Below are 26,405 nucleotides of genomic sequence, written 5' to 3' on the forward strand. Positions count from 1 at the left end.
ACAGGATGTTGAGCTGATGCCGAGATTCGAACGTAGCTTCCCAGCTCTAAAGTTCGCAATTCTAGAACTTGTGGCAGGAGGTGTGTCTAAAAGTGTATGTCGGTGCTGGCCATCAATGAGAGAGACCTGTGAGTTTTTCAAATGGGTGGTGAAAAAATATGATTATGTTGCTGGAGATGTGGGCCGCCGTGCCACCAATGTACTTACCGGGGGAGGGTAAACACCCTTTATTCCTCAACTTTCTTTCCGCATACCATCACTCTGCATACTTTCATTACAAAAGTACCATGACTCCGCAATGCCATTTTAACCCATGGCATTATATCTTATATGCTTTTACCACGCATACATTTACAACAAAATTCGTTGTAAATGCATGAATGGTAAAAGCATGTTTTTTAAAAATGTTTAGATAAGGTAAGTATGGGTATGGGGGTATATGTTTTGGGGTACTGAGGTATATGTTTTGAGGTGTTTGGGTATTTTAAGGGTTCAGATATAGTTTTGGGTTATGGAGTACAGGGGTAGTTTTAGGGTTTAGAGATAGGTATGGGTTATGGGGTACAGTGGTATTTTTAGGGTTCAGGGCTAGGTTTGGGTTTTGGGGTATAGGGGTATTTTTAGGGTTCAGGGGTAGGTTTGGGTTTTGGGGTACTGGGGTATTTTTAGGGTTCAGGGCTAGGTTTGGGTTTTGGGGTACAGGGTTATTTTAGGGTTCAGGGGTAGGTTTGGGTTTTGGGGTACATGGTTATTTTTAAGGTTCAGGGCTAGGTTTGGGTTTTGGGGTACAGAGGTATTTTTAGGGCTCAAGGGTAGGTTTGGGATTTGGGGCACAGGGGTATGTTAAGGGTTCAGTGCTAGGTTTGGGTTTTGGGGTACAGGGGTATTTTAGGGTTCAGGGCTAGGTTTGGGTTTTGGGGTACAGTGGTATTTTTAGGGTTCAGGGCTGGGTTTGGGTTTTGGGGTACAGGGGTATTTTTGGGTTCAGGGGTAGGTTTGGGTTTTGAGGTACAGGGGTATTTATAGGGTTCAGGGCTAGGTTTGGGTTTTGGGGTACAGTGGTATTTTTAGAGTTTAGGGATAGGTTTCGGTTGTGGGGTACAGGGTATATTAAAGGGTTAAGATGGGTTAGTGTTTAAGGGTGTTTGGGTATTTTAAGGAGTAAGGGTGGGTTATGATTATGGGGTGCAGGGGTATTTAAAGGGAGCATGGTGGGATTAGCACACAATATGAGACATGGCATGAAGAGCGAAAAATACCACACTCCCCCAGCGTTTGTCACGCCCCCAGCACACGCTCACAGCACAACGCAGACACACCCACAAGGGAATACTTTGCTGGCACGGTTCTTTTACCTTTTAAATGTATATGGTGGGTGTCTGCATAGCCTATGTCCTTCTGCTGTAACTGCCCTTTCCAACGCTGTATTGGGTGTTGTGATTGGTTCTGTGGTTCCTGAGATTACCTGCCTCAAAGGTTTGGGGTCTCTCTTTATTATATTAGTATGGATTTTTTCATGGTTAAAATTATAGGGGTAATTGTGTGAATTGATTTATTAATAATTGTTTTTAATTTGCTTGTTAATTGTTATTATTTAATTAAATAATTGTTATAAATTATGTTAATTGTGTCATGTTTTAAGACATTGGTAGTGTCATTTATAAGGGAATAAGGTGGGATGTAAAATATTTGTAATTATTAAAAAAAATGTATTTACTGTTAATTAATTTGCTGGCGTGGGAATAGTAAAATATTCCCCTCCTCTATCCAACACTTTCCCTAATGTTGCACTTGCTAGAGTGGCAAAAGTAAATGATTCCCCTCCGCTACCCATCACTCTCCCTACTGTTGCACTTGCTGCAGTGGGAACAGTAATGTTTACCCCTCCACTATCCAACACCTTCCCTACTGATTCACTCACTGGAGTGGGAATAGTAATTTTATTCCCTCTGCTATCCAACACTTTCCCTACTGTTGCACTCATTGGAGTGGGAATAGAAAATTATTTGCCTCTGCTATCCAACACTTCCTCTTCTGTTGCACTCGCTGTAGTGGGAATAGTAATTTTATCCCCTCTGCTATCCAACACTTTCCATACTGTTGCACTCTCTGGAGTGTGAATAGTAAATGTTATCCCCTCTGCTATCCAACATTTTCTCTACTGTTGCACTTGCTCGAGTGGGAATAGTAAATTATTCCCCACCCCTATCCAACACTTTCCCTACTGTTCCACTCCTTGGAGTAGGAACAGTACTTTTTACCGATACGCTAACCAACACTTTCCCTACTGTTGCTATCTCTGGAGTGGCAATATTTGTTTCTACCCCAACGCTATCCAACACTTTCCCTACTGTTGCACTCCCTGGAGTGGGAATAGTAAATTATTCCCTCTGCTATCCAACACTTTCCCTACTGTTGCACTTGCTGGAGTGTGAATAGTAATTTTTACCCCTACGCTATCCAACATTTTCCCTACTGTTTCACTCACTGGAGTGGGAACAGTAATTTTTACCCCTTCGCTATCCAACACTTTCCCTACTGTTGCACTCTCTGGAGTAGAAATAGTAATTTTTATCCCCTCCCCTGTCCAAATTTCTATACTGTTGCACTTGCTGGAGTGGAAATAGTAAATTATTCCCCTCCGCTATCCAACACTTTCCCTACTGTTGCCATCCCTGGAGTGGGAATAGTAATTTTTACCACTACGATAACCAAAACTTTCCCTACTGTGGCACTCCCTGGAGTAGGAACAGTAATGTTTACCTCTTCGCTATCCAACACTTTCCCTACTGTTGAACTCCCTGGAGTGAGAATAGTAATTTTATTCCCTACACTATCCAACACTTTACCTACTGTTGCATTCATTTGAGTGGGAATAATAAATTATTCCCTTCTGCTATCCAGCACTTTCTCTACTGTTGATATCCCTGGAGTGGGAATAATAACTTTTACCCCTATGCTTTCCAACAGTTTCCCTATTGTTGCACTCCCTGGAGCGGGAATAGTAAAGTATTCCCCTCCGCTATCCAATACTTTCGCTACTGTAGTAAATTATTCCCCTCCGCTATCCAATACTTTCCCTTCAGTTGCACTCCCTGAAGTGGAAATAGAAATGTTATCCCCTTCGCTATCCAACATTTTCCCTACTATTGCAGTTAAGGTAGTTTAAAATGTAGTTTAAAAATATATATATTTTAACATTTTACTTTATTATATATTTATATATATATTCTATTTTTATGTTGCAGGTGTATGTACATATATGTATTTATAATTTTTAATATGTCTAACATTTTATAATGTATTCAAACTATTATATATTAATGTCATTATGTAAATATATATATTTATATTTTATACATGTATGATTAATTTATTTTCACATTATATTTATTACCTATAATTTTTAACAATTTTTATTTCTAAAAGTGTTTATTTTATTATATGTATTATTTAATTTATTTGACATTATTTGTTATACATTTAATAGGCCCCTATGTGTGCAGGCTGTAAGGCAAAGTGTTTGGAATGGCCATCCGGGACCACCACCTCCTGTACCCACTCCGCCAGATATGCCAGCAGTGAGCCCCCCTCTATCCTCTCGGGCAGCCAAACAATATGGACATAATTGCGGCATTTACGTTCCTGATCATCCAGCAGGGCCACCAGGCAACGAGCTTGCCCCTTGAGAGTCATGATGCAGTGTTCCACTGTTTTGACAGTTGGGGTCAGAGACTGCACCGTGCTCTCCAGTGAGTTGACCACCTTCAACAGTTTTCACGGATGAGACCCAGTTCCACCCACAGCAAATAGTTGTTGCTGTCTAAGCGCTCACCAGAGGAAACAATGGCCTCCAAGAGTATCTCAAAGTTGCCAATCATATACGTCTTATCCCCAGGCCCAATGCCCAGCTTGATCCCCTCCTGGGGGCGCTGATGGCTACATCCTCTTTGGGCCTTCAAGTGCTCCCCATGATACTTCCGGTAAAGCAGTATGGAGCTCCAAGTAGCCACCCCGCCAAACGACAGCTTGTGTTGGGGCCCCAGGAGGCACCTAACCTACAAGGCCCAACTCCCCTCTGATTGCAGTCGTGCCTAATACCACAAGCATGTTTACAGGGCGGTAGCCTGAGCAGCTCAACTGTTGTTCGGGAATGAGGAGCAATTCAGACCATCAGCCCCACTAACAGCATACACATGATGAAGTGGAAACAGCCCCCCAAGCCAGTAGCACAACACACCACAAATAACAGAATTGTTACCATAGGGCCCCAATGGAGGAGAGGTGGAGTCTCTCTGTTGTTCCTTTAGCCTAACTAATTGGAGGGCCAAACACATCCCAGAGAGCCCAGGTCCAGCAAGTCCTGCCAGCATCCAGGACCCTTAGCACGATATGAGGCAAAGCACCACCCGTAATTCCGGGCACTCACCCACACATCCAGGGGGCTTCAGTGACAGCAGACAGTGGATCGACGACTGCACCAACACCCTCGCCCCGATCAAGAAACCCTCCATCAACGACTCCAGCAAGAAAGCCGCCTGGTTCACTGAAGAACTCCAGACCTCCAAACGTACATGCCGGAAGCTGGAGATGAAATGGCTCCACAACCGCACACCAGACAGCCACACAACCCACAAGGACGCCACCCGCAGACATCAACACCTCATCAGAACAGCCAAGAGAACGTCCTTCAAAGCCCGACTGGACACCAACGCACATGACAGCAAAGAACTTTTCAACATAGTGAAGGAACTCTCCAACCCCAGCGTCAACACCAACGACATCCCGCCCTCGCAAGATCTGTGCGACTCACTGGCCACCTTCTTCCATCGCAAAATCGCCATTATCCATGACAGCTTCAACTCCTCATCTGCCCGACCGCTACAGACCCCACCTCGAATGCCACCTGCACCAACTAGCTGACCTAGTGGTACCACATCAACACGAAGAGACACGCAAGGTCATGAACTCCATACACTCAGGATCTCCATCAGACCCCTGCCCACACCACATTTTCAACAAAGCTGATGCAACCATCGCACCCCAACTACGGAAGGTCATCAACATCTCCTTCGACACAGCGACATTCCTGGAAAGCTGGAAGCACACCGAAATCAACACCCTCCTGAAGAAGCCCAAGGCAGACCCCAAAGACCTCAAGAACATCCGGCCCATTTCCCTGCTCCCCTTCCAGGCGAAGGTCACCGTGAAAATCGGCAACATGCAGCTGACCCGCCACCTCGAGGACAACAACATCCTTGACCCATCCCAATTAGGATTCAGACGCAACCACAGCACAGAGACTGCCCTCATCGCTGCCACAGATGACATCAGGCGACAGCTAGACAACAGCGAAACTTCAGAACCCAGAGAGTCCGCCTCCCGCCCTTCCAATCCGAAGCAACCGATATTATCTGCGGCGTACCCCAAGGCTCATCCCTCAGCCCGACCCTGTTCAACGTCTACATGACCCCCCTCGCACAAGTGGCCCGCCAGCACAACCTGAATATCATCTCCTACGTCGACGACACCTAGCTCATCCTCTCCCTCACCAAGGACCCGCACACCGCCAAAACCAACCTCCACGAGGGAATGAATGCCGTCGCCGAGTGGATGAGGAGCAGCCGTCTGAAACTGAACTCGGACAAGACAGAGGTCCTCATCCTAGGCCCCACCCCCTCTGCGTGGGACGACTCCTGGTGGCCGACCACACTGGGTACTTCTCCAACGCCCGCGGACCACGCGCGCAACCTAGGATTCATCCTCGACCCCTTCCTTTCCATGTCTAACCGGTCAACACCATATCCTCGTCCTGCTACAACACCCTTCGCATGCTTTTCAGAATCTACAAGTGGATCCCGACCAAAACAAGAAGAGCAGTGACCCAAGCCCTCATCAGCAGCAGGCTGGACTACGGCAATGCACTCTACGCAGGAATCCCGGCCAAACACCAGTGACGACTAAAAAGAATCCAAAACACCTCCGCCCGACTGATCCTCAACGTCCCCCGCCACTGCCACATCACCTCCCAGCTAAGAGACCTGCACTTGCTCCCCGTCAACAAGAGGATCTCCTTCAAGCTCCTCACCCATGCACACAAAGCACTCCACAACACTAGACCAGCCTACCTGAACAACAGACTCAACTTTTACACCCCTGCCCCCCAGCTCCGCTCCGCCAGCCTCGCCCTCGCCGCCATCCCACGCATCCATCGAACAACCTCCGGTGGCAGATCCTTCTCCTTCCTCGCCGAAAAAAACCTGGCACACCCTCCCCACCAATCTGCGGCAGACCCAAGACCTGCTCACCTTCAGAAGGCTCCTCAAGACCTGGCTCTTCGAACAGGAGCAGCACCCCTCAGCGCCTTGAGACCCTCATGGGTAAGTAGCGTGCTTTACAAATTCTCTGATTGATTGATTGATTGACAGCACATTCCAGCACTCAAGGCTGCCCCAGGCACCAACAGAGTGTTCCCAAGGCTGAAAGTGCAGCCCCTCATTCAGCACAGGCCGTCAAGTTGATTGGGCCAAAATCCTGACCCATTGGACTCCCAAAATGAGGCGGGCCCATGGGGCAGACCACCAGTTTAATCCTGAGGGTCTGTATGTCCCAGGGCCTCCGATGCAGCAAAAGGCAAGTAATCTGTCCCAGCAAGACCTCCAACTTCATGTGTGCGACCCCCGGGGCAGCAGGGAGTGGAAAATGCTAGTTCATCCACAAAGAGAGAAGACAACCACCATGCTCAGAATAGGATCGCCATCTTGTTCTTAGTTTCACCCGTTCGCAGCTCTGCACAACTCACCCCATCCTCCAGGTTGGGCAACCTATTAGAGCAGAGGCATGACACTCCAGTGGTCCTCTGCCCAGCCAGGCAATTCAGGAGGGAGGCAGGGTTCCTCAATGCAGTGCCGCCGGGAGCTAGCGTGGTCTACGTGTACAAGGCAGTGTGCCAAAGGCTTTCCACCCTGCTCCACACCTCTAACAGTCAGAAAACTGGTTGCCAGGGGAATCCCATGGCCGTCGCATGCCTAAGTGCACCACTTTCATGCCGGCAAGGGCAGGTGTGGAGTTCTAGAGCGGCCATGGTATCACGGACAGAGAAGAGCTCAAGCCACCCGCGGTCTCAGGCCAAGGCAGTTGGCTCCGCCCTCTCATCATATTTCATAATAAACAGATTAGACATATGGCATTGGACATAACTTTCTCCGAAGAACCAATGAGGAATGCAGCCTTAATCAATGGCTTGTCACCATAACTAAGTCATGCTTATTGTGTTCAGCAGAAACCTTCCTACAAGACAACATTCAGGCATAAAGCCATAAAATAGAAATGCATATAAAATTATAGTTAGCATTGGAAAATACTATGGGGGGGGTTTTAAAAAAAGTCGAGCAATGCAGGGAAGCCACCCGTTGCGCCACAGGGAGGGAGCAGCCGAGCACTATATCTTCAGAGATAAGGCTCTCTCCTCCCCTTTCCCTTGTGCTGGTGCTGATTTCAGCTGCTGTGCGTCATGCACACTCCTTAGCACCGCAGCACTAGGATGTGTGCATCAGTGTAGCATAGGTTTTGTATAGGAAGGGCACCCTTTCTGTACAAAACACTATGCAAGGCACGATGCAAAGCTTTTCCCACTTTGCATACATGCTGCAGAGTGCAGCACGCATGGAAAGTCGGAAAAGCACAGAGAAATGAAAGCATTTCTCTGCTAGCGCCTCCTTTGAAGGGGCGTTAACTTTTGGCGCAAAACCAATGTTAAAAAATATTTGTAAATTTGGTTTTGCGTCAAAAGGCATGGGTGTTTGCATAGGAACGCCCATGTAGCACCCATGTCACGCCCTCTCGGCGCAAAGTAATGCAAAGCAGTGCTTGGGGCTGCGTTGCGCTACTTACAGGGTACTTTCCAGCGCAAAACAAGTTTTGCGCTGGAAAGAAAATAGCAAAACACAAAGTTGCGCTAGTTAGCGTCACTTTTGTGACGCTAAACCAGTCCAAAAGTTTTGAAAATCTGCCCCTATATCTCCTAACAAGGCTTAGCAAGAATGATTACAGTTTACATCGTTTAGCTCTACAGTTTGTCATATGGGGTATCCAACACCAAAACCCTTGCATACTAATGCAATCTGGAGATCCCATGTAACACACTTCCACTCTAAAGGCTTTAGTATTGAGTAATACTAATTCACCTTTAATTGCATAATGATTTAAACATGCTTTTTGCAATACATTTGTGGGGCCTTGTGTCTTTATCATACCCTTCATGCTAAACAGATCTGGCTTATATCATTGATCATTGCCTTGCCACAATAACCATCTCAGTCCAGCTGTATTGATTCTAACCTTTCCCACAATCCAAAACGTGCAACTCAAGTTCTCTTTTTCAGTGGAAGCATACAACATATGCCAAATCAAATGCTGTACAGAAGGTAAACCAACATGTGGCTGGAGCTCAGCTGCTTTTTAATAGTGCTTTTGAAAGCTCTTTTCTGTTGATCATATAAGGCCTAGTGACAGCTGCGCTGTGAGGCCAGATCTAAAAAAATGTGGTTTGTATGCTAATGTTAATCTATATTTAAAATCTTGGGAGGTTTAGATAAAGAATGTTAGTCAGTTGAGTAGCCAGTTAACTGTTTTGTTAGGAATCAAACATCAAACTCAAGCCGAATATCCTTAATTCTGTGGCACAACATAAGTCCAGTCTGAAGCCACTAAGGGGATCTCCATCCTCGCCTCTATCCCAGAATGACTGACTCCAATTAGAGTCCCCACACAAACATGTGTTTGCGACAACTTTTGAGCCTGACCCCACTATGGTTTGTTCCTTTAATGGGGGTTTACCTTTAGTAATTGAGCCAATGATTCTCACCACAGTACCCCCTCCATTCCTCAGAGGCTACTGTGTATGGGAGATGATCACCAGGCTGGAGACAAAAGTATATGGAGCTACATCATGCCTCCGGCTGTTAAAATCGACGTTCTTTCCCCCCCCTCGGATTCTCCACCAGCCCGCAGACCAGAGGCAGCTTAAAATAAGAATAAGGGGCAAATTATGTCTACCCCAATGACTTGAGCTCATCAATTCACATGACATCTGCGTCTTGCAGGAAACCTGGAGCCGGACCCCCACTCACATTCCAGCATTCGTGACACTCCATAAATCAGCAATGCCATCTAAACAAGGCTGTCCTTCAGCAGGGCTGCTAACCCTGATTAGTATCACACTAAACTGCGACACTGAGGAGCTTTCTATTGATAATCCAGACATCATTGGGGCCAGGTTAAGAGGCAAAAAAAGGCAAGAGTTTAGACATCTACGATGTTTGTGCACGGAGCACTAGAGGGGGTAGATCTTCAACTCTACAAAGTCTATACAAGATGCCAGACACAAGGAAAGCTGTCTATCCCCTAATTTTGGGTGGCAATGTCAATGTCAAATTTGAGCCCCTTGATAGGGACGATATCCAAGAGGCCAACAAGGAGGATAAATTGTGGTCTGTCCCATCCCTGGAGCTCCCACCAATAAAGAAGTGGTCCCAAGCAGCCCTACAGATGAATGCATTAACCTTAGAACATAGGCTGTGGGCCACAAATGGAAGAACTTGTTCTGACAAGGGAGGTGGGTTGACTTACATTACCCCAAATGGTGCCAGTCGAATAGATTATATACTTGTGGACTTTGCTCTATGGCCATTCGTGGTTGATATGTCCATAGTCCACAATTGTGAAAGCGATCACAATCTGATAAGTCTGACTGTCGAACATCCATGGGGCAAAAAGGGTAGGACATCCCTTGCCAGACTTGCCACAAAAGAGGTGATACCAACTAATGATAAACGTTGCCTCAAATTGCCCACAATTATGATGGACGAGTCCAAGCTTAACACCTTAAAAAAAACCTTGAGATGCACTTGGTAGTGATACAATCTCCATCAGGCGATATTACAATAATTATGTACATGGTGTTTTAAAGTTTTTATTCTCTGGTGATATTTTGAAACCATTTTTTGTAAGATTTTAATTAATCAAATAAATAAACTTGACTTTGACTTTGACTTTGACATCAGGCGAGTTGGCCCATCGGCAAACACTAGTGCCCTGCAATCGAAGTTCTTTGACCAATTGGCTCGAAACTTTATTGTTCATTTACAAACCCATGGGCCAAAACAGGAAAGACTAGCTAAAGCAAACTCCTTGTTTACAACGGAGTGCAGGTCCCTGATATGTGATCTACGGAGGCAATATAAATTGTCCCAAACAAATGCAATAACAGATTGGGATAAGAAGAGGATTAGAAGAACTAGGGAAGGCTTGCTCCCAACTGGATGCAATAGAATTCTGGGTACTTGTGGGAAAGGGCAACGTTGAAAGCTCACCCCCTCTTAATATTAATATACCACCTAATGTGTGGCAAGAGCATTTTGGTGCCTTGTACTCGATTTTTCATGGCCTTGATTTGGAACCAATTCCATTCGATCTACTCCAGTCTTCACAAGGCCATTTATTCACTAAGGAGGACATATTGACCCTCTATAGAGGAAATTATACCCGCCAAACTGCCTGGACCGGACGGCATTCCGGGGGATCTCTTTCACTGTGACGGGGACAATTGGACAACTTATATATTGTCACTTTCCAATGATATTGCTAGGGGAGGTATCCCAGAATCTTGAAAGGGGGCTGAAGTGATACCCATTTTTAAAAAGGCCGATAGGAGTAATCCCTCGAACTACCGGCCCATCAGCCTGATTGACTCTGTTCAAAAATTCTTCTGTCGCTCATTTTTAGTGAAAGTCCAGGGCTGGATGGATATGAAACATATCTTCTCATCCCTTCAAGAGGGGTTTCGTAAAAAAATTGGAGCAATAGATCAGGTTTTCCGCCTCCTCCTTCTCTATTGGAAGATGGTTCTACTAGGCAAGGAGAGCGTATACATAGCATTCATTGATTTGAAGTCAGCATTCGACCTTATGCCTAGGTATAATCTCTGGCGGGTGCTCAAGGAGATGGGCATGCCACCCGCAATCCTGGCGCTGCCAATAAGAATACACGGAGAGAACTCTGCTAGGGTAAGTTGGGGCAGCCATGGCCATGTCAACGATCCCATTAAAATCCAGCGGGGATTCGCCAGCGCTGCGTCCTGGCTCCAACTTTACTTTCACTATACATCAACCAAGTGGTCGAATTCTTATCTGTTACTCTAGCTGGCACTCCCTCTTTAGCGAATCAGAAAGTAGCCACTATCCTATTCGCAGACGATACCCTTCTTGTTTCCAAAGCACCCATGGGCCTGCAAAAACTACTGAATTTATTCAAGATTTTTTGTGACGAGAGTCGCCTTCGAAATAAATACCACAAAGACAAAACTGATGCTGATGAACACCCATAAATCCATTAAAGGGAGCTCGACCCTGGATAACATCCCCCTAGAGAAAGTGATTTGCTTTGATTACCTAGGAATTAAATTGTCGGAAGGGTTGGCCTGGTAACAACATCTTAACAAGGCCTACCTCAAGTTCTCACAGGTAAATGGGGCCCTAGGAAAGGAACATTGTCTCACCCACACAAGACCAATCGCATCAGCCCTGGAGCTATATAATTGCAAAACTGTGAATAGTTTACTATATGGGGCAGAGCTCTGGGGCATGGAAAAAGTAAGTGATCTCACAGCATCTGAGAACAAGTTTCTTAGGAATCTGGCGTCCCTTCCGCAAATCAATCCACTTTGCCCACTTAAGCAAGATATGGGCATTAAACCAATTAATGATCTAGCAAAGCTCTGCCCCCTCGTATTTTGGCAGAGGCTTGTCACCACCCGAGAACCGGCATTATATGAGGCTGCAATTAATGAGGTTTGTGCTTTAGATTCCACAAATAAAATAGGCTACATAAAGCACATTAGAAACCTTGTATTGAGTATTGGGCTACCAGGGCATAGCATTAATTGCCCACCAACGTATAGTAAACAACTAATTAAAATATTGTATTGGGATTGGGTTGAGCAGAATGTTTGTAGAAACAGTAAATAAGGAAGATTAATTGAAGAATTTAGAGACTTCAAGATCAGTGGCTCCTTAGAAAGCTATCTCGATCTCATCAAGTTGCCTTCTGAAAGGAAGCTCTACCTACAATTTAGGCACCGTAGTCTGCCGGCTAATGCATTTACAAACGCTTGGCTATGTAATGTTGACCAACCCAAAGGTTGCCCTTGCTGCCCTGCCTTGACCGAATCAATAGGCCATGCTTGCATTGCATACACAAAACCAATGGACAAATGGCTAATTCCTGTTTATAGACAACTTGGAACTCGTGATTTTAGAGTAGCTTTGCACATACTAAAATCTGACAGAAGACCATTGTTTGTGTGCACAATCACAAAGTTCCTGGGCCATTTTTGGTGGATTAGAAGGAAGGCCATGACACAAGACCTGATTTGTTCTTGAGATGTCCGGACCATGCTGGTTATGGAATGTTTTGATATCGTTATTTTTAAGCCCCATTGACTACATCCCATTTTAAAGTAAATAGCGCTCCCTCGCCTTTTATACAATAAATTAAAAAAGTTAGCTGCATCTTTTGGACATGTGAACTGAATAGCAGGCAGCAATATGTTACTTTTACAAATTGTGATATAAGGAGATTAAGTCGTACTGATTAACTGCTGTGTTTAATTGCGCAAAGTTTTACACTTTTATATATGTATTTAAACTTTTGGTGTGTAATGTGTATGTATTGTACTTTTATGTTCCCAGGACCGAATAAAGTTTGAGGATGATGAAGTTTTGTTAGGAGAGGCTTTTGATGTAACCCGGTCCTAGAATACACTCTGCAATCATATCACCTGGTCTGAGAGAATCTTCTAATGCTAAACATTATTTAAAGTTCCAGTGGCAAATCACAATTTATCACTACCTAAGGTTGTACACACCACAGCTCCAGGTCTTCATCTATTTAAGATACAAGTGAGACCAAAACGGTGGCTGAGAGAGTGCCTTAAAATTGCACTTCCAGTTCTCACTTTATGTTCATGCTGTTGTGCATAAATCAGTTTAACATAGCAATCAATGATATATCGAGTGAGCAGGAGTGGTTTTAGTCCACTAAAGTTTCCCCTATACAAAGCCCACCGAAGTGCAGTCCGGCTGCACTTTGGCTTGAGATATGACTCTCGGATCATCAACACAAACTTACATAGTGAGCCTTCCAAATAAGAACATAGAATAAATCATTACAATATACACCTTACAACAAATGTGCAGACAGTTTTCATGCAAATCAATTATATCATTGCAGAAAAAAAATGTTTACCCTGGTTTAATGCACTTTATTTTGTCTATCTTAAAATGATGTGCTAAAATACAGATCAACATGACTGACTCTCTTTCTTATTGGAGTCGTTGTTGGACAACATGCATGCATTACTCCACCAGTGGTCCTCGTTGAAGCGAACATAAACCAGAATGTATACTGATTCTATTAAGAGGTCATATAACATTTTATGTGCATTCATTATTTGATATTGCCTTGTAGGAAGCAGCACTAAATGGCTTAGGTGGAGATCTAAAGGAACTGGGGCTCAAGCTCTTTAATGCATTGGTAAGTTCAATGTATGTATGTTAACGTTTTAAGGCCTTGGTTAATTCCTGCTTCATGAAATACTGGATCTGCAAATATGTTTAGAAAAAGTGGGCATCATTCAATCACATAGTTTATTTTGGCCATGGAAATGGGACATATTTGTTTTATGTTAAGTGGGCACAAATGGCAATTAAACATTTAATAATAAAAGGATAAATGTATTATTAATGTTTATAGTGTTATTATAGTTTTCATTATGTTGGCCCTGCTCTTCCACATCACAGTCCTAGCATTATGTATGAGTGGCATGCCCCATTGCCAGCCCTTTACTGTTATTACAGTTAACCTCCTTACCTGGGCCTGAGGACATAACTTCCTAACTTTTTATCCCGAGATCCTCTTTGTTCTAAGTAAGCAGTACCACAATGACAGAGGTCACAGATCAATCAAGAAGAGAAGGATACCAGGATTCTGGTTATACGTTTGGACTTGGGCTGCATGATGAATAACCTGGTACTTCCATATGACACAACTACCTTTGAATTAAGACCAATTCCATAAGAAAACAATTTACAGTTTGGAATCGCATTAGACATTGATGTTACTGCAATGATTTCAATACATCACTTCGTAATTTCAGGACTTTTTAGCAGGAGCAAATTCCTGCAGATTTGAACTGGATAACTTGCCCCTGAAACACATGGTATTTGTGGGTGTGGTAATACCACATACAGTATTACAGTGTCCTATAATGCCAAAATGGCAGTATAATGTATTTTGCCGTATCAATATTATGAGGCCACGTTTACTGCAAGCCTTAGTGTAAAGAAGTTAACCACATGTTCATGAGACCACCACACTTTTGCATCTTTCCTTTGGTGCAGGCCTAATATGCATCACGCCTCTGGAGGTTCACCATACAACAGAAAAAAAAGAAGCTGTTGAAGAGAGTGGACATAGACAGTTTTTGATCCGCAATAAACCAATATGCACTGATCAATTGATTATTAGGAAATAGGGTGACCAACTGGCATGGGTGCAAATTAAGGACAATGAGTGTAAAAATTCAGGACAAAGGGTCAAAATTCAGGACAAAAGGTATGTTTTACAGACACATCAGAGGAGGTTGCGCAATAGTATATAAGTAAGTAAATAGAAAACCACTTACGTAAAAGTAAAAATAAGTTTATATTAGGTTGAGACAATTGTTGAATCCATGGTTTTTTGGTATGGGTGCAGCTTTAAGCTAATGTGCAGGTCTTTTTGTGGTAACAAAACTTCTTCTCCCAACCCACCTTTCCCACAGAAAACGCCCGATGCCCGGTCCGGCCAGTGTGGCCTTGCTACCCCCCTCCAATGGTGACCCTCTCTTATGTGTATTTAATTTCTTTTATAGTGCTACTCAAACCAAATATGTAGGGCAGAGTGTTGGAGTACGTTACAAGACACACATATTATAAAGAGACAATGACTCATATAAATGTGAAAGTCAATGTATAGGAAATGTTGCTTAAGATAATGGGGCTTACAATGTGTAATCATACTTTCATCCATCATTCAGTCTTTCACCATTCATTCTGTCCTTCCATTGGTATGCCTACCCATGTCCAAATTCAACCATTTAAAACCTATCCTTCACGTATCCTTCCATCCATCATTTCACTCATCCTCCCTCCATCCACCCTTTTACTCATCCATCCATTAGCCAACCATCCATCCATCCACCCTTTTATCCTATTCATCCGTACACTCATTCATCCACTCTTCCACCCATCCTTCTATTCACTCATCCATCCAGCCATTTACCTATCCAGCCATCCTTTCACTTACTCATTCATCTACCCAGTCACGGATTGGTGTCAGTACAACGCGTTGTGTTACAACGCATTCCGTTACAACGCAGATTTTACAACGCGGGATCCATTACAACGGATGTCATTACAATGCATGGCATTACATCGCAAATGCTATTACAACGCATGGCATTACATCGTAAGTATAGGTAAGTATACCTTTTTTTAAAAATGTTATTTAGTTTATTGTAATTAATTTATTTAAAATAATTTAATTAAAAGACATTTTAAAATTGTCATTAAATTAATTTAATTAAATAATATCTATTTAATAAATGTAATTTTATTTAAAATAGTAATTAATTTAATTTAATTAAAAAAAGTAATTAGTTTAAAGTACATATTTTTTTAAATGAAATTAAATTAATAATAATTATTTATTTAATTTAATTAATTTAATTCAAAAATGTAATTAATGTAAAATAATTAATTTAATTTATATAATATATTTTAATTAATTTTAAAATGGTAAATATAATTTAATTATCCCTAAACACAAACCCTACCCTAAAACCTAAAAACACCCCTGTACCCCAAAACCCAAACCCTGCCCTAAAACCTAAAAACACCCCTGTACCCCAAAACCCAAACCCTGCCCTAAAACCTAAAAACACCCCTGTACCCCAAAACCCAAACCCTGCCCTAAAAACACCCCTGTACCCCAAAACCCAAACCCTGCCCTAAAACCTAAAAACACCCCTGTACCCCAAAACCCAAACCCTGCCCTAAAACCTAAAAACACCCCTGTACCCCAAAACCCAAACCCTACCCTGAAACCTAAAAACACCCCTGTACCCCAAAACCCAAACCCTGCCCTAAAACCTAAAAACACCCCTGTACCCCAAAACCCAAACCCTACCCTAAAACCTAAAAACACCCCTGTACCCCAAAACCCAAACCCTACCCTAAAACCTAAAAACACCCCTGTACCCCAAAACCCAAACCCTGCCCTAAAACCTAAAAACACCCCTGTACCCCAAAACCCAAACCCTACCCTAAAACCTAAAAACACCCCTGTACCCCAAAACCCAAACCCTGCCCTAAAACCTAAAAACACCCCTGTACCCCAAAACCCAAACCCTGCCCTAAAACCTAAAAACACCCCTGTACCCCAAAACCCTGCCCTAAAACCTAAAAATACCCAAACACCATACCTCAGTACCCCAAAACATATACTCCTATACTCATACTTATTTAAAAAATCACTTAAATTAATATATTTAATTTATAATATTTAAAAACATAAATACAATTTTTTTTATAATTAATAATAATTAAATCAATTAAATAATATTAAATAAAATAAAAAAAATTAAATACTTACCAATACTTACGATGTAATAGTATGCGTTGTAATAGCATCTGCGATGTAATGCCATGCATTGTAATGACATCCGATGTAATAGATCCCGCGTTGTAAAATCTGCGTTGTAACGGAATGCGACGTAAAAGATGCGTTGTAAGTGTAACACACCCCCAGTCACTCATCCTTCCACCCATTCACCCGTTCAGTCATCCATTCACCCATCCTCCCTTTCTCTCTCCATCCCTCTTTCACTTAACCTTCCATCCTTCTATCCACTTACCCATCCATCTACCCATCCACTCATGAATCCATTCATTGAATCTATCACTCATCCATCCTTTCACATACCCACCCATCCTTTCTCTCATCCATCCATCCTTTCACTCCTTCACTCATCTATCCATCCTTTTGTCCATCTGCCCACCCTTTCACTCAGTCATCCAGCCTTACATCCACCTTTTCACTCATCTGTCCATCTATTCACCCTTTCACTTATCAATTCATCAATCCATCCATGATTTCACTCATCCTTCCACCCATTCACCCGTTCAGTCATCCAGTCACCCATCCTCCCTGTCTCTCTCCATCCCTCTTTCACTTAATCATCCATCCTTCTATCCATCCATCTACCCATCCACTCATTAATCCATTTATTGAACCTATCACTCATCCATCCTTTCACATATCCAACCATCCTTTCTCTCATCCATCCACCCTTTCACTCCTTCACTCATCTATCCATCCTTTTGTTACAGCAGTTGAGCCGGACCAGGTCTGGTTGTCACTTATTATTATGAAGGCCTTAAGCTAATTATGAGGTGACATTTGTGTAAGAAGGTGTCTTTGAGGGTCACATGGTATGGGAGGGCAGTATACCAATGGCAGCCGGTATGACTCGCCAGTGGGTGGGGCGGGAGCGTGTGTAATGGGGTGAGCATGGGGTGAATTGAAAAAAATAAAAAATAACAACACTTACCTTGCCTCCGTGTCCTGTGTCTTCTCTCCTGCTCACCTGTGTCCGACTCCAGGTCAGAACAGGAAGCATGTAGCCAGGCTCCCACCCTTTAGCCAATACCAACGCTGCAATGCAGCATTGCGATTGGCCTGAGCACCGTGACACGGCGCTCAGCCAGGGACTGTAGGGGTTGGCATGTTCTCCATGCAAGCTGTAATGCAGCCTGCATGGAGAAAGGAGAAAGTGAGCATGGCTGTTTTGGGCAGCTCGGGAGGGCTGACCAAACAGTCATTGCGCAAAGGAGTGTTCTACCTATCCTCCCCTGCAGCTCTGCCCCGCCCCCTCACTCACTGTCACAGCAGGAGGTTTAAATAAAATTATAATAACATTCTTTTATTAGCATTTTATTTTTTCCTTTCTTTTGCAGTTTCCTGGTAATGGGGGCGACACTCCTCTGCCTTAGCGGAGGAGCCGCCACTGGAGGATACACTGTTTGTGCGGGTTCGTTCTTGGGCTTCTCAGCACAGTTTGATCAGTTCATGTAGAGGGAGGATGAGGCACGTGGTTCTGCTTAAGTCCACCCATGGGAAACCTATCCAGTTTTGGTAGGCAGTGAGGCTCATTCGCAGGCAGTACGGCTTCTCACATCCTGTTTGGTACAGTCGAATTACACAGTGCCCTTCCATTTCTGGTGCTTTGCAGTACTTTTGAGATCTTAGAGTTTCTTATAGCTCAAAATGGGTGTCATTTCTGATATTTATATGTTGCTGTCGTCATGCAAGACAGTGTCCCTCATAGTTGTTGAAATGTCACTCGTAAAAAATGGCAGCTTGAATTTATTGAACCCTTCTATCACCCTTTACTGTGGCTTCCAAGGCACAAATCAACAGAGTACTTGTGGGACTGCGGCTATTGGGTTCAAGGCAGCATTAAGCTGCCCTGGCTCCTCCGGTGTCATCCAACCACCTGGGTTCAATGACTCTCGTTTTGGTTTCTAGTCCGGCCTTGCGCACCAAGTAAAACAATAGGTAAATAAATGCAGCCATGGCCAATGGTAGGTGTAACTGCAGGGCGGTGACGTAGGGAGGGGGTTGTAATGTATAGATTATGGACTTTAAAAGGTAAGTAAACATATAAATAAATAAAACGAATTTCGTTGCGCGCACTGCATCGCTTTTGGTGATGCAGTGCACACAACAAAATTCGTTTTATTTATTTATATGTTTACTTGCCTGTTAAAGTACGTTAAAGTCCGTAATCCATACATAACAACCCCCACCCTGCCCCTCCCCCTCCCTACGTCACCGCCCTGCAGTTATACCCACCACCGGCTGTGGTTAAATAAATCATTTCCAGACTTTCTGTAGATGAGCGCCCTAATCTGACGGACGATCACACAGCGTGACGGGCCGAGGGACAAGTAAGATGCTACTCACAGACACCTTAGAAATGCTGCTTGTGTTTCATCTTCGACATATTGCAAGACGTAGATTAGGTTTTCTTGTCTCGACCAAGACCTGCGTGTCCCGCTCCCTGTCATTTCCTCTTCGATCGCTCCGGAGACAAGCGTGCTTTGCTCGATTCATATAGGATGGTGTTTTACTTGGGAAAACATAGCTTCATGGTTATTAATACACAAAAATCTAAGTAAAGCATCAAGCATGCCTGAATTCGCTTCTCTTGAGCTTTATTATTATTTAATACCACCTCAGACTTTGTAAAACTCAAATGAACTTCTTCCCACGTTGTTTTAAGATAAGTTAGTGTTGCGTCCAGTTCGATACAACAGAACAGTGCCTTCTAACTCTCGCATGACCGCGGAGCTCAGCTTTCCATCACCAGGGTCGCTCCAGCAGCACCAGTGACCACACACAGGGCAGGTGTGCTGTCTCGGGCTATTCATCATTGCCTACCCTTGCCGCCTGTACTATCGTAAGACACGGTCTAGTGTCTCAGCATGATGTCAGCACACTTAACACCTACCCACCACCAGGAGTCATTGGTCAGATGACCCTGGCCAATAAAAGGGACTGAGTGCACGTGCTCAGGGCCCATTACCCATCCCCAGCCACTGTGTCCGTGTCTGATTGTATGTCTGCAGAATGAGGGCCTAGCGCCCCCACCCCAATCACTACAATGGCGACGAGGCGGAGCTGTGCCCTGCATGCCACAGCTACATGAGAAAAATCGTGGGGGAAGAGGAGAGAGCTCAGGGCGATGTCGCCCCCCCCCTCTCCCCCGCAGGATAGGCGCCAGCCCTGCCGTGAGGCCCGCGGGGCCTGTGACTTGCACCAGGCCTGGATGCCCGTTAAGAGGAGACCGGGAGCCTACCCCACACCTCTCACGCCAAGCAGAAGAAGCGAACCGGCCAGAGCCCACCTGCACCGGACGCAATTGTGCCCTGAAAGAAGCGACCGACCGGAGCCCACCCGAGTCGGCCGCAGCAGCGTGGCCCCCATTGGAGTGGAGTGCTGGCCGGGCGGAGCCCACCCGCCACAGCCGCAGCTGAAGACGAGGCCCGTTGGGCCGGAGGTGAGCCCAAGCGCTGCGAGGAGATAGGGGGCGCACGTGCCTAAAGCCACCCCAACCCCAGGACTGTAAGAGAAGCAGAGCCCACCTGCATAGTCAGGACGCTTGGCCGCGCGTGATGCAGCCGAAAATGAACATAAAGTGAAGCAGGGCCAGCTGAGCCCACCCGCGGCCTGCCTGAGGCGTCCCCTGTCCCCGCCGCATGTGTGAGTGGAGGTGGAGGGGTCAATGGTCCCCGGAGGAAGCGCCCGCAGCGTGTGAATAGCTGCCGGGCACCGAGGGACTAAGCGGAGCCCACCCTCGACTAACACAAGTGCCCCAAACGTCTAAGCACACACCAACACCCCCCTGTGCTGCCCGTGAATAGGGGCGGGAAAGATCCAACAACAAGAGACTCACCGGGGGAAGCGGAATCCTCCCCCGGTGCCTGACTGCTTGCGGCTGCAGACGACTGAGGTGAGAAACGCCATAGGGAGAATGGTGGTGGAAAGAGTGACAGCTCCACAGTGAGAGCTCACCCCGGCATAGCTGCAAACAGCCCCCGGCAGCGCCGACCCTCCCCCGCCCGCGCAGCGTGTGAAGAGCTGCCGGGCGTCCCGAGAACCAAGCAGAACTCTCCACATGTGTGCCCCCATGGTGAATAGGCGACTCACCCCAAAAGAGAGGGAGTCCTGCCGCAGAGCGCCATCCAGGGAAATGCCGGCTCACTGAGCGACAGAGGCGAGGTCATGAGGAGCCCAGGAGCGAGCCTGAGGCAGTGCAGTGCCGGAGTTGTCTAAGAGACACTGCCACCCAGTAGCCAGAGGGTGAAATTGCACCCAGCAAAAGAACTATACTGTGCAATGGCAGCAACATGGGAGAAACACACAGGGACACAATGTACGTGCACCCAGAGGATAGCCTCACACAAAGGCTGAAGGACAGCACATTGCGTAGAGCAAGGGATGCGCACAGCAACCCAGAAGCAGTGAGACTGCCACCATCCCATAGGAAGTAAAACTTTAGGAAGACGCGCCAGAAGCGCAGGAATGCCACGCAGTAACAAGGAAGCCAGACCAAGGACGCAGCACTGTGAAGAGGAAAACGCAAGGAGTGAAGGAACTCTACGCTCAAGGAGGATGACGGAGCAGTAACACAGACCACTGGACGCACTAAGCCACACGGAGACCTACAAACGAAGGCGGAACGGTACCTGATGGCCACAGGTTGTCGTTGCACCGCAGGAGGAGAAAGGAGCACCACCACAGGAAGACACAAAGGTCCCAAGACTCCCCACCAGGCAAGTTCGACACCGGGAGGAAACGCGACAACCGCCGACACTGCTCTAGAGTCCCAGAAAAAATGCATTCACAAAAGGGGGTGGTTTACAAAAGGGGGTGGTGATGAACAGAGTGTCTGAATTGAGCAGACCACTCTTACCCAGTCCAAAGATCAGGGCTTGATCCATCACGTTATTTATCTCACTGCCCCATCCCAGCTCAGAACCTGGCTATATGCAAATCAGTCTGTCCCTGGCCCAGTGCATCATGGGAACAGGGCAGACTAAACTACCAAGCCAATTCTTTACCAGAAAGGAGACAAGCTACCGGGGACCGGTTTCTGGCATTTCAGCCGTCTTCGGCCCGGCTTGCTTGAATCCTGATGGAGCAGTGAGAAAGGGACTCATGTCTGAGTATACCCTGCCACACCTATAGTGGCCAAAATCGATTTACAAAAGGGGGTGGTGATGAACAGAGTGTCTGAATTGAGCAGACCACTCTTACCCAGTCCAAAGATCAGGGCTTGATCCATCACCGTTATTTATCTCACTGCCCCATCCCAGCTCAGAACCTGGCTATATGCAAATCAGTCTGTCCCTGGCCCAGTGCATCACCGGAACAGGGCAGACTAAACTACCAAGCCAATTCTTTACCAGAAAGGAGACAAGCTACCGGGGACCGGTTTCTGGCATTTCAGCCGTCTTCGGCCCGGCTTGCTTGAATCCTGATGGAGCAGTGAGAAAGGGACTCATGTCTGAGTATACCCTGCCACACCTATAGTGGCCAAAATCGATTTACAAAAGGGGGTGGTGATGAACAGAGTGTCTGAATTGAGCAGACCACTCTTACCCAGTCCAAAGATCAGGGCTTGATCCATCACCGTTATTTATCTCACTGCCCCATCCCAGCTCAGAACCTGGCTATATGCAAATCAGTCTGTCCCTGGCCCAGTGCATCATGGGAACAGGGCAGACTAAACTACCAAGCCAATCCTTTACCAGAAAGGAGACAAGCTACCGGGGACCGGTTTCTGGCATTTCAGCCGTCTTCGGCCCGGCTTGCTTGAATCCTGATGGAGCAGTGAGAAAGGGACTCATGTCTGAGTATACCCTGCCACACCTATAGTGGCCAAAATCGATTTACAAAAGGGGGTGGTGATGAACAGAGTGTCTGAATTGAGCAGACCACTCTTACCCAGTCCAAAGATCAGGGCTTGATCCATCACCGTTATTTATCTCACTGTCCCATCCCAGCTCAGAACCTGGCTATATGCAAATCAGTCTGTCCCTGGCCCAGTGCATCATGGGAACAGGGCAGACTAAACTACCAAGCCAATTCTTTACCAGAAAGGAGACAAGCTACCGGGGACCGGTTTCTGGCATTTCAGCCGTCTTCGGCCCGGCTTGCTTGAATCCTGATGGAGCAGTGAGAAAGGGACTCATGTCTGAGTATACCCTGCCACACCTATAGTGGCCAAAATCGATTTACAAAAGTGGGTGGTGATGAACAGAGTGTCTGAATTCCTTCCCAGTGTAAGAATTGGCTTTTGTAGTTTGGTTTGCCCTGTTCCCATCATGCACTGGGACAGGAACAGACTAATTTGCATACAGCCAGGTTCTGAAACTGGGATGGTGCAGTGAGCTAAAAAACGGTGTTGGATCTAGCCCGGATCTCTTGACTGGGTGAGAGCTTTCTGCTTAATTCAGAGACTCTGTCCCTCACCACCCCTTGTTGTAAATATTTTTGTCCACCCTAAGCGTGGAAGGGTATTCTCAGATGTGAGACCCTTGCTCATTGCACCATCAGGATTCAAGCAAACCGGGCCGAAGACGGCTGTAATGCCAGAAACCGGTCCCCGGGAGCTTGTTTCCTTCCCAGTGTAAGAATTGGCTTTTGTAGTTTGGTTTGCCCTGTTCCCATCATGCACTGGGACAGGAACAGACTAATTTGCATACAGCCAGGTTCTGATACTGGGATGGTGCAGTGAGCTAAAAAACGGTGTTGGATCTAGCCCGGATATCTTGACTGGGTGAGAGCTTTCTGCTTAATTCAGAGACTCTGTCCCTCACCACCCCTTGTTGTAAATATTTTTGTCCACCCTAAGCGTGGAAGGGTATTCTCAGATGTGAGACCCTTGCTCATTGCACCATCAGGATTCAAGCAAACCGGGCCGAAGACGGCTATAATGCCAGAAACCGGTCCCCGGGAGCTTGTTTCCTTCCCAGTGTAAGAATTGGCTTTTGTAGTTTGGTTTGCCCTGTTCCCATCATGCACTGGGACAGGAACAGACTAATTTGCATACAGCCAGGTTCTGAAACTGGGATGGTGCAGTGAGCTAAAAAACGGTGTTGGATCTAGCCCGGATCTCTTGACTGGGTGAGAGCTTTCTGCTTAATTCAGAGACTCTGTCCCTCACCACCCCTTGCTCCAGAAAAAATGCAGGCACACCCCGTGAGGTAACGGGAGCAACCTGAACACGAAGAAGCTCGGAGTGGTGACGTAACCCTCCGCACCTAACGAATCACAGGAACAGCGTGTACAAAAGCGCGCCTACGCTAAAAGCACTGGAATGGAGCGAAGAGCGACCACACCGAAGACAGCAAAGCGTGAGGACTCACGCAAAAGACCACCGCGATGGTCGCCCCTTGAAGCCGACCCCTCAGACGGTCGCATGAAGAACCCATATGGTCACACACGTGACACACCCAAGAAGCCAGCCAGACAGATGGCCGCACCAAAAGCCGATCCACCGGGGGTCGCAAAAGGAGGTGACCGAAGCAAGGGTCAACAAACCCTAACACAGCAAGTATCCCCCAAGAGTGGACTGGCAAGAGGTCCAAGAAGTTCGAACACCAAGACACAGTCCACGATCAGCGACTAGCGAACTTCAAAAACCACAATGCAACATTCCAAGTCTAAGAGAAGATCGCAATGACCGGTCCAGTCACAGACTAGAAGAAGACAGTGTCCATGAACCAGGACAAGACCATTGGGAAGCAGGCGGAGTGCACGCTGCCTGGAGAAGTCTGGTTAGGGAGATGAAGACAGCAAGAGGACCAGACCGCGTTGAGGAAAGGGAGGATAGAGAAGGAGTGGCCTGACGCCACAAAAGGAAAAGGAGAAGATGTCTGAGTGGCACGTTTACCACCACAGAAGAGAAGAAAGGTGAAGAGGTCTGAGTGGCACGTCTGCCACCACCGAAGAAGAAAGGAGAAGAGATCTGAGTGGCACGTCTGCCACCACCAAAGAGAAGGAAAGGAGAAGAGGTCCGAGCAGCACGACGACAGGAAGACAAGAGAATGGAGTAGAGCAAAGAGGAGTGTGGACCAAGACACTACGACAGACAAGAAGGGGAAACACCGAGGAGAACGTGAGAGGTGCACAACAGTCCACACGCACGACCGGGATACACGTAACATCACTGGAAGAAAGCATCCACATGCGAACCCGACAGTCATACAGGAATGACGGGAGCGAGCAGGCCGGTCTGTTGGCAACACCCACCTCTGGGATGGAACGGACACAAGGGCCGCGGAAATCCAGGGGCACAGGCCTCAGGGACACTGGTGACAGCGGATCCCCAACGAAAGACGGACTGTTTACGCTCGTGCTGAAGATACTGGAAGACCCAAGGTCGCACACGACGGAACCAGTGCCAACAACACCCTTTCAGGTGGAACTTCGGACACGGAGAGAGGACCCGTAGCGACGTCCTTCAACACGTTGGAGCGGCAAGGTGGCATGTCCTCCGGTCCAGTGGGAGCCTGGCAGAAAAGGGCCTCCGGGTCGTCCAGTGAGAGGGGACACCCATGAGAGAGGGGTATCCGTGAGAGGGATAACCTGCAGCTGAAGATCCCATCAGGAATAGACACCAGCTTGAACCAAGCACTTTGACCTGGACGGTCCAGGGTCCAGCGGAAAGCAACACACATGGGACAGGCTATGGACACTTCTACACGTTCGCAGGAAGTGTATCAGAGCGAGCGAGACTGTACAGTCCACCCACAAGCTGCAAGTCTGTCAAGGCAAGAAGAGACACCATTGCCAGTATTTGACGTGACCAGCAGTGGAGAAGACTACGTGGGAGTCGCTGTGATTGAGTTATGGGTTTTGTGTGAACTATATTCTTTCCCACAGGTTGGACTTTAGTTAGTTTAATTTTCTTAACTAAGGTTGGGAGGGATGTACTATCGTAAGACACGGTCTAGTGTCTCAGCATGATATCAGCACACTTAACACCTACCCACTACCAGGCGTCATTGGTCAGATGACCCTGGCCAATAAAAGGGACTGAGTGCACGTGCTCAGGGCCCATTACCCATCCCCAGCCACTGTGTCCGGGTCTGATTGTATGTCTGCAGAATGAGGGCCTAGCGCCCCCACCTCAATCACTACACCGCCGACCCCGGCAGTCTGTGCGATAGGGGCAAGGTGTATGTGCAGAGAGCTTCAGAGGGACACTCAGTCACGAAATCTCCGGGTCCCTTAAAACTATCTGTGGTCCCCACTCTCACCACCGCTGCTTACTTAGAATACCTCTGTGGTCCAGTCTTCCTCCTAGTCACTTCTGCAAGTCCAATGGACCCTAGCAGACATGGCCCGAGCCGCCGTACTGTCCCACAGTGTGAGCAGAGACATGACCCGCTGTAATTGTATGATGGCGCCCTCCTGCAGACTGTGGCGAGGGGCCTCTGACAATCGTGTGTCTTACAGAATTATTAGGCTTTAGCCTGAATAGGGACAGCATCCCTTTGGACACATACTTGCAGTGTCACTGACCGCGAAACCCTTTTTTGGTGTGGGATGGAGTTGATGTGCAGTGTTTACGGGGGTGGGGTTGCTTGCTGGGAGAGCCCCTCTGAAACAGCACTGGAGTCCCCCGCCACCTCCTCCCCAGCGCAGAAAGATAGTGGCCGGGCGCGAGGAGG

At 46.5% G+C, this 26,405-nt stretch overlaps 1 protein-coding gene across 1 annotated transcript in view; it reads left to right on the top strand.

The window, feature by feature from the left end:
• LOC147703292 (uncharacterized) overlaps positions 1–26,405 on the top strand; it is a 195,301-nt gene that overhangs the window by 69,946 nt on the left and 98,950 nt on the right. Inside the window, exon 6 of the mRNA XM_086929489.1 lies at positions 13,528–13,593. Within this exon, the coding sequence (XP_086785615.1) occupies positions 13,528–13,593 (66 nt within the window). The remainder of the gene's footprint in view (positions 1–13,527; positions 13,594–26,405) is intronic.

The sequence above is a fragment of the Lissotriton vulgaris genome, chromosome 7, assembly GCF_964263255.1.
Source record: "Lissotriton vulgaris chromosome 7, aLisVul1.2, whole genome shotgun sequence".
Taxonomy (NCBI): Eukaryota; Metazoa; Chordata; class Amphibia; order Caudata; family Salamandridae; genus Lissotriton; species Lissotriton vulgaris.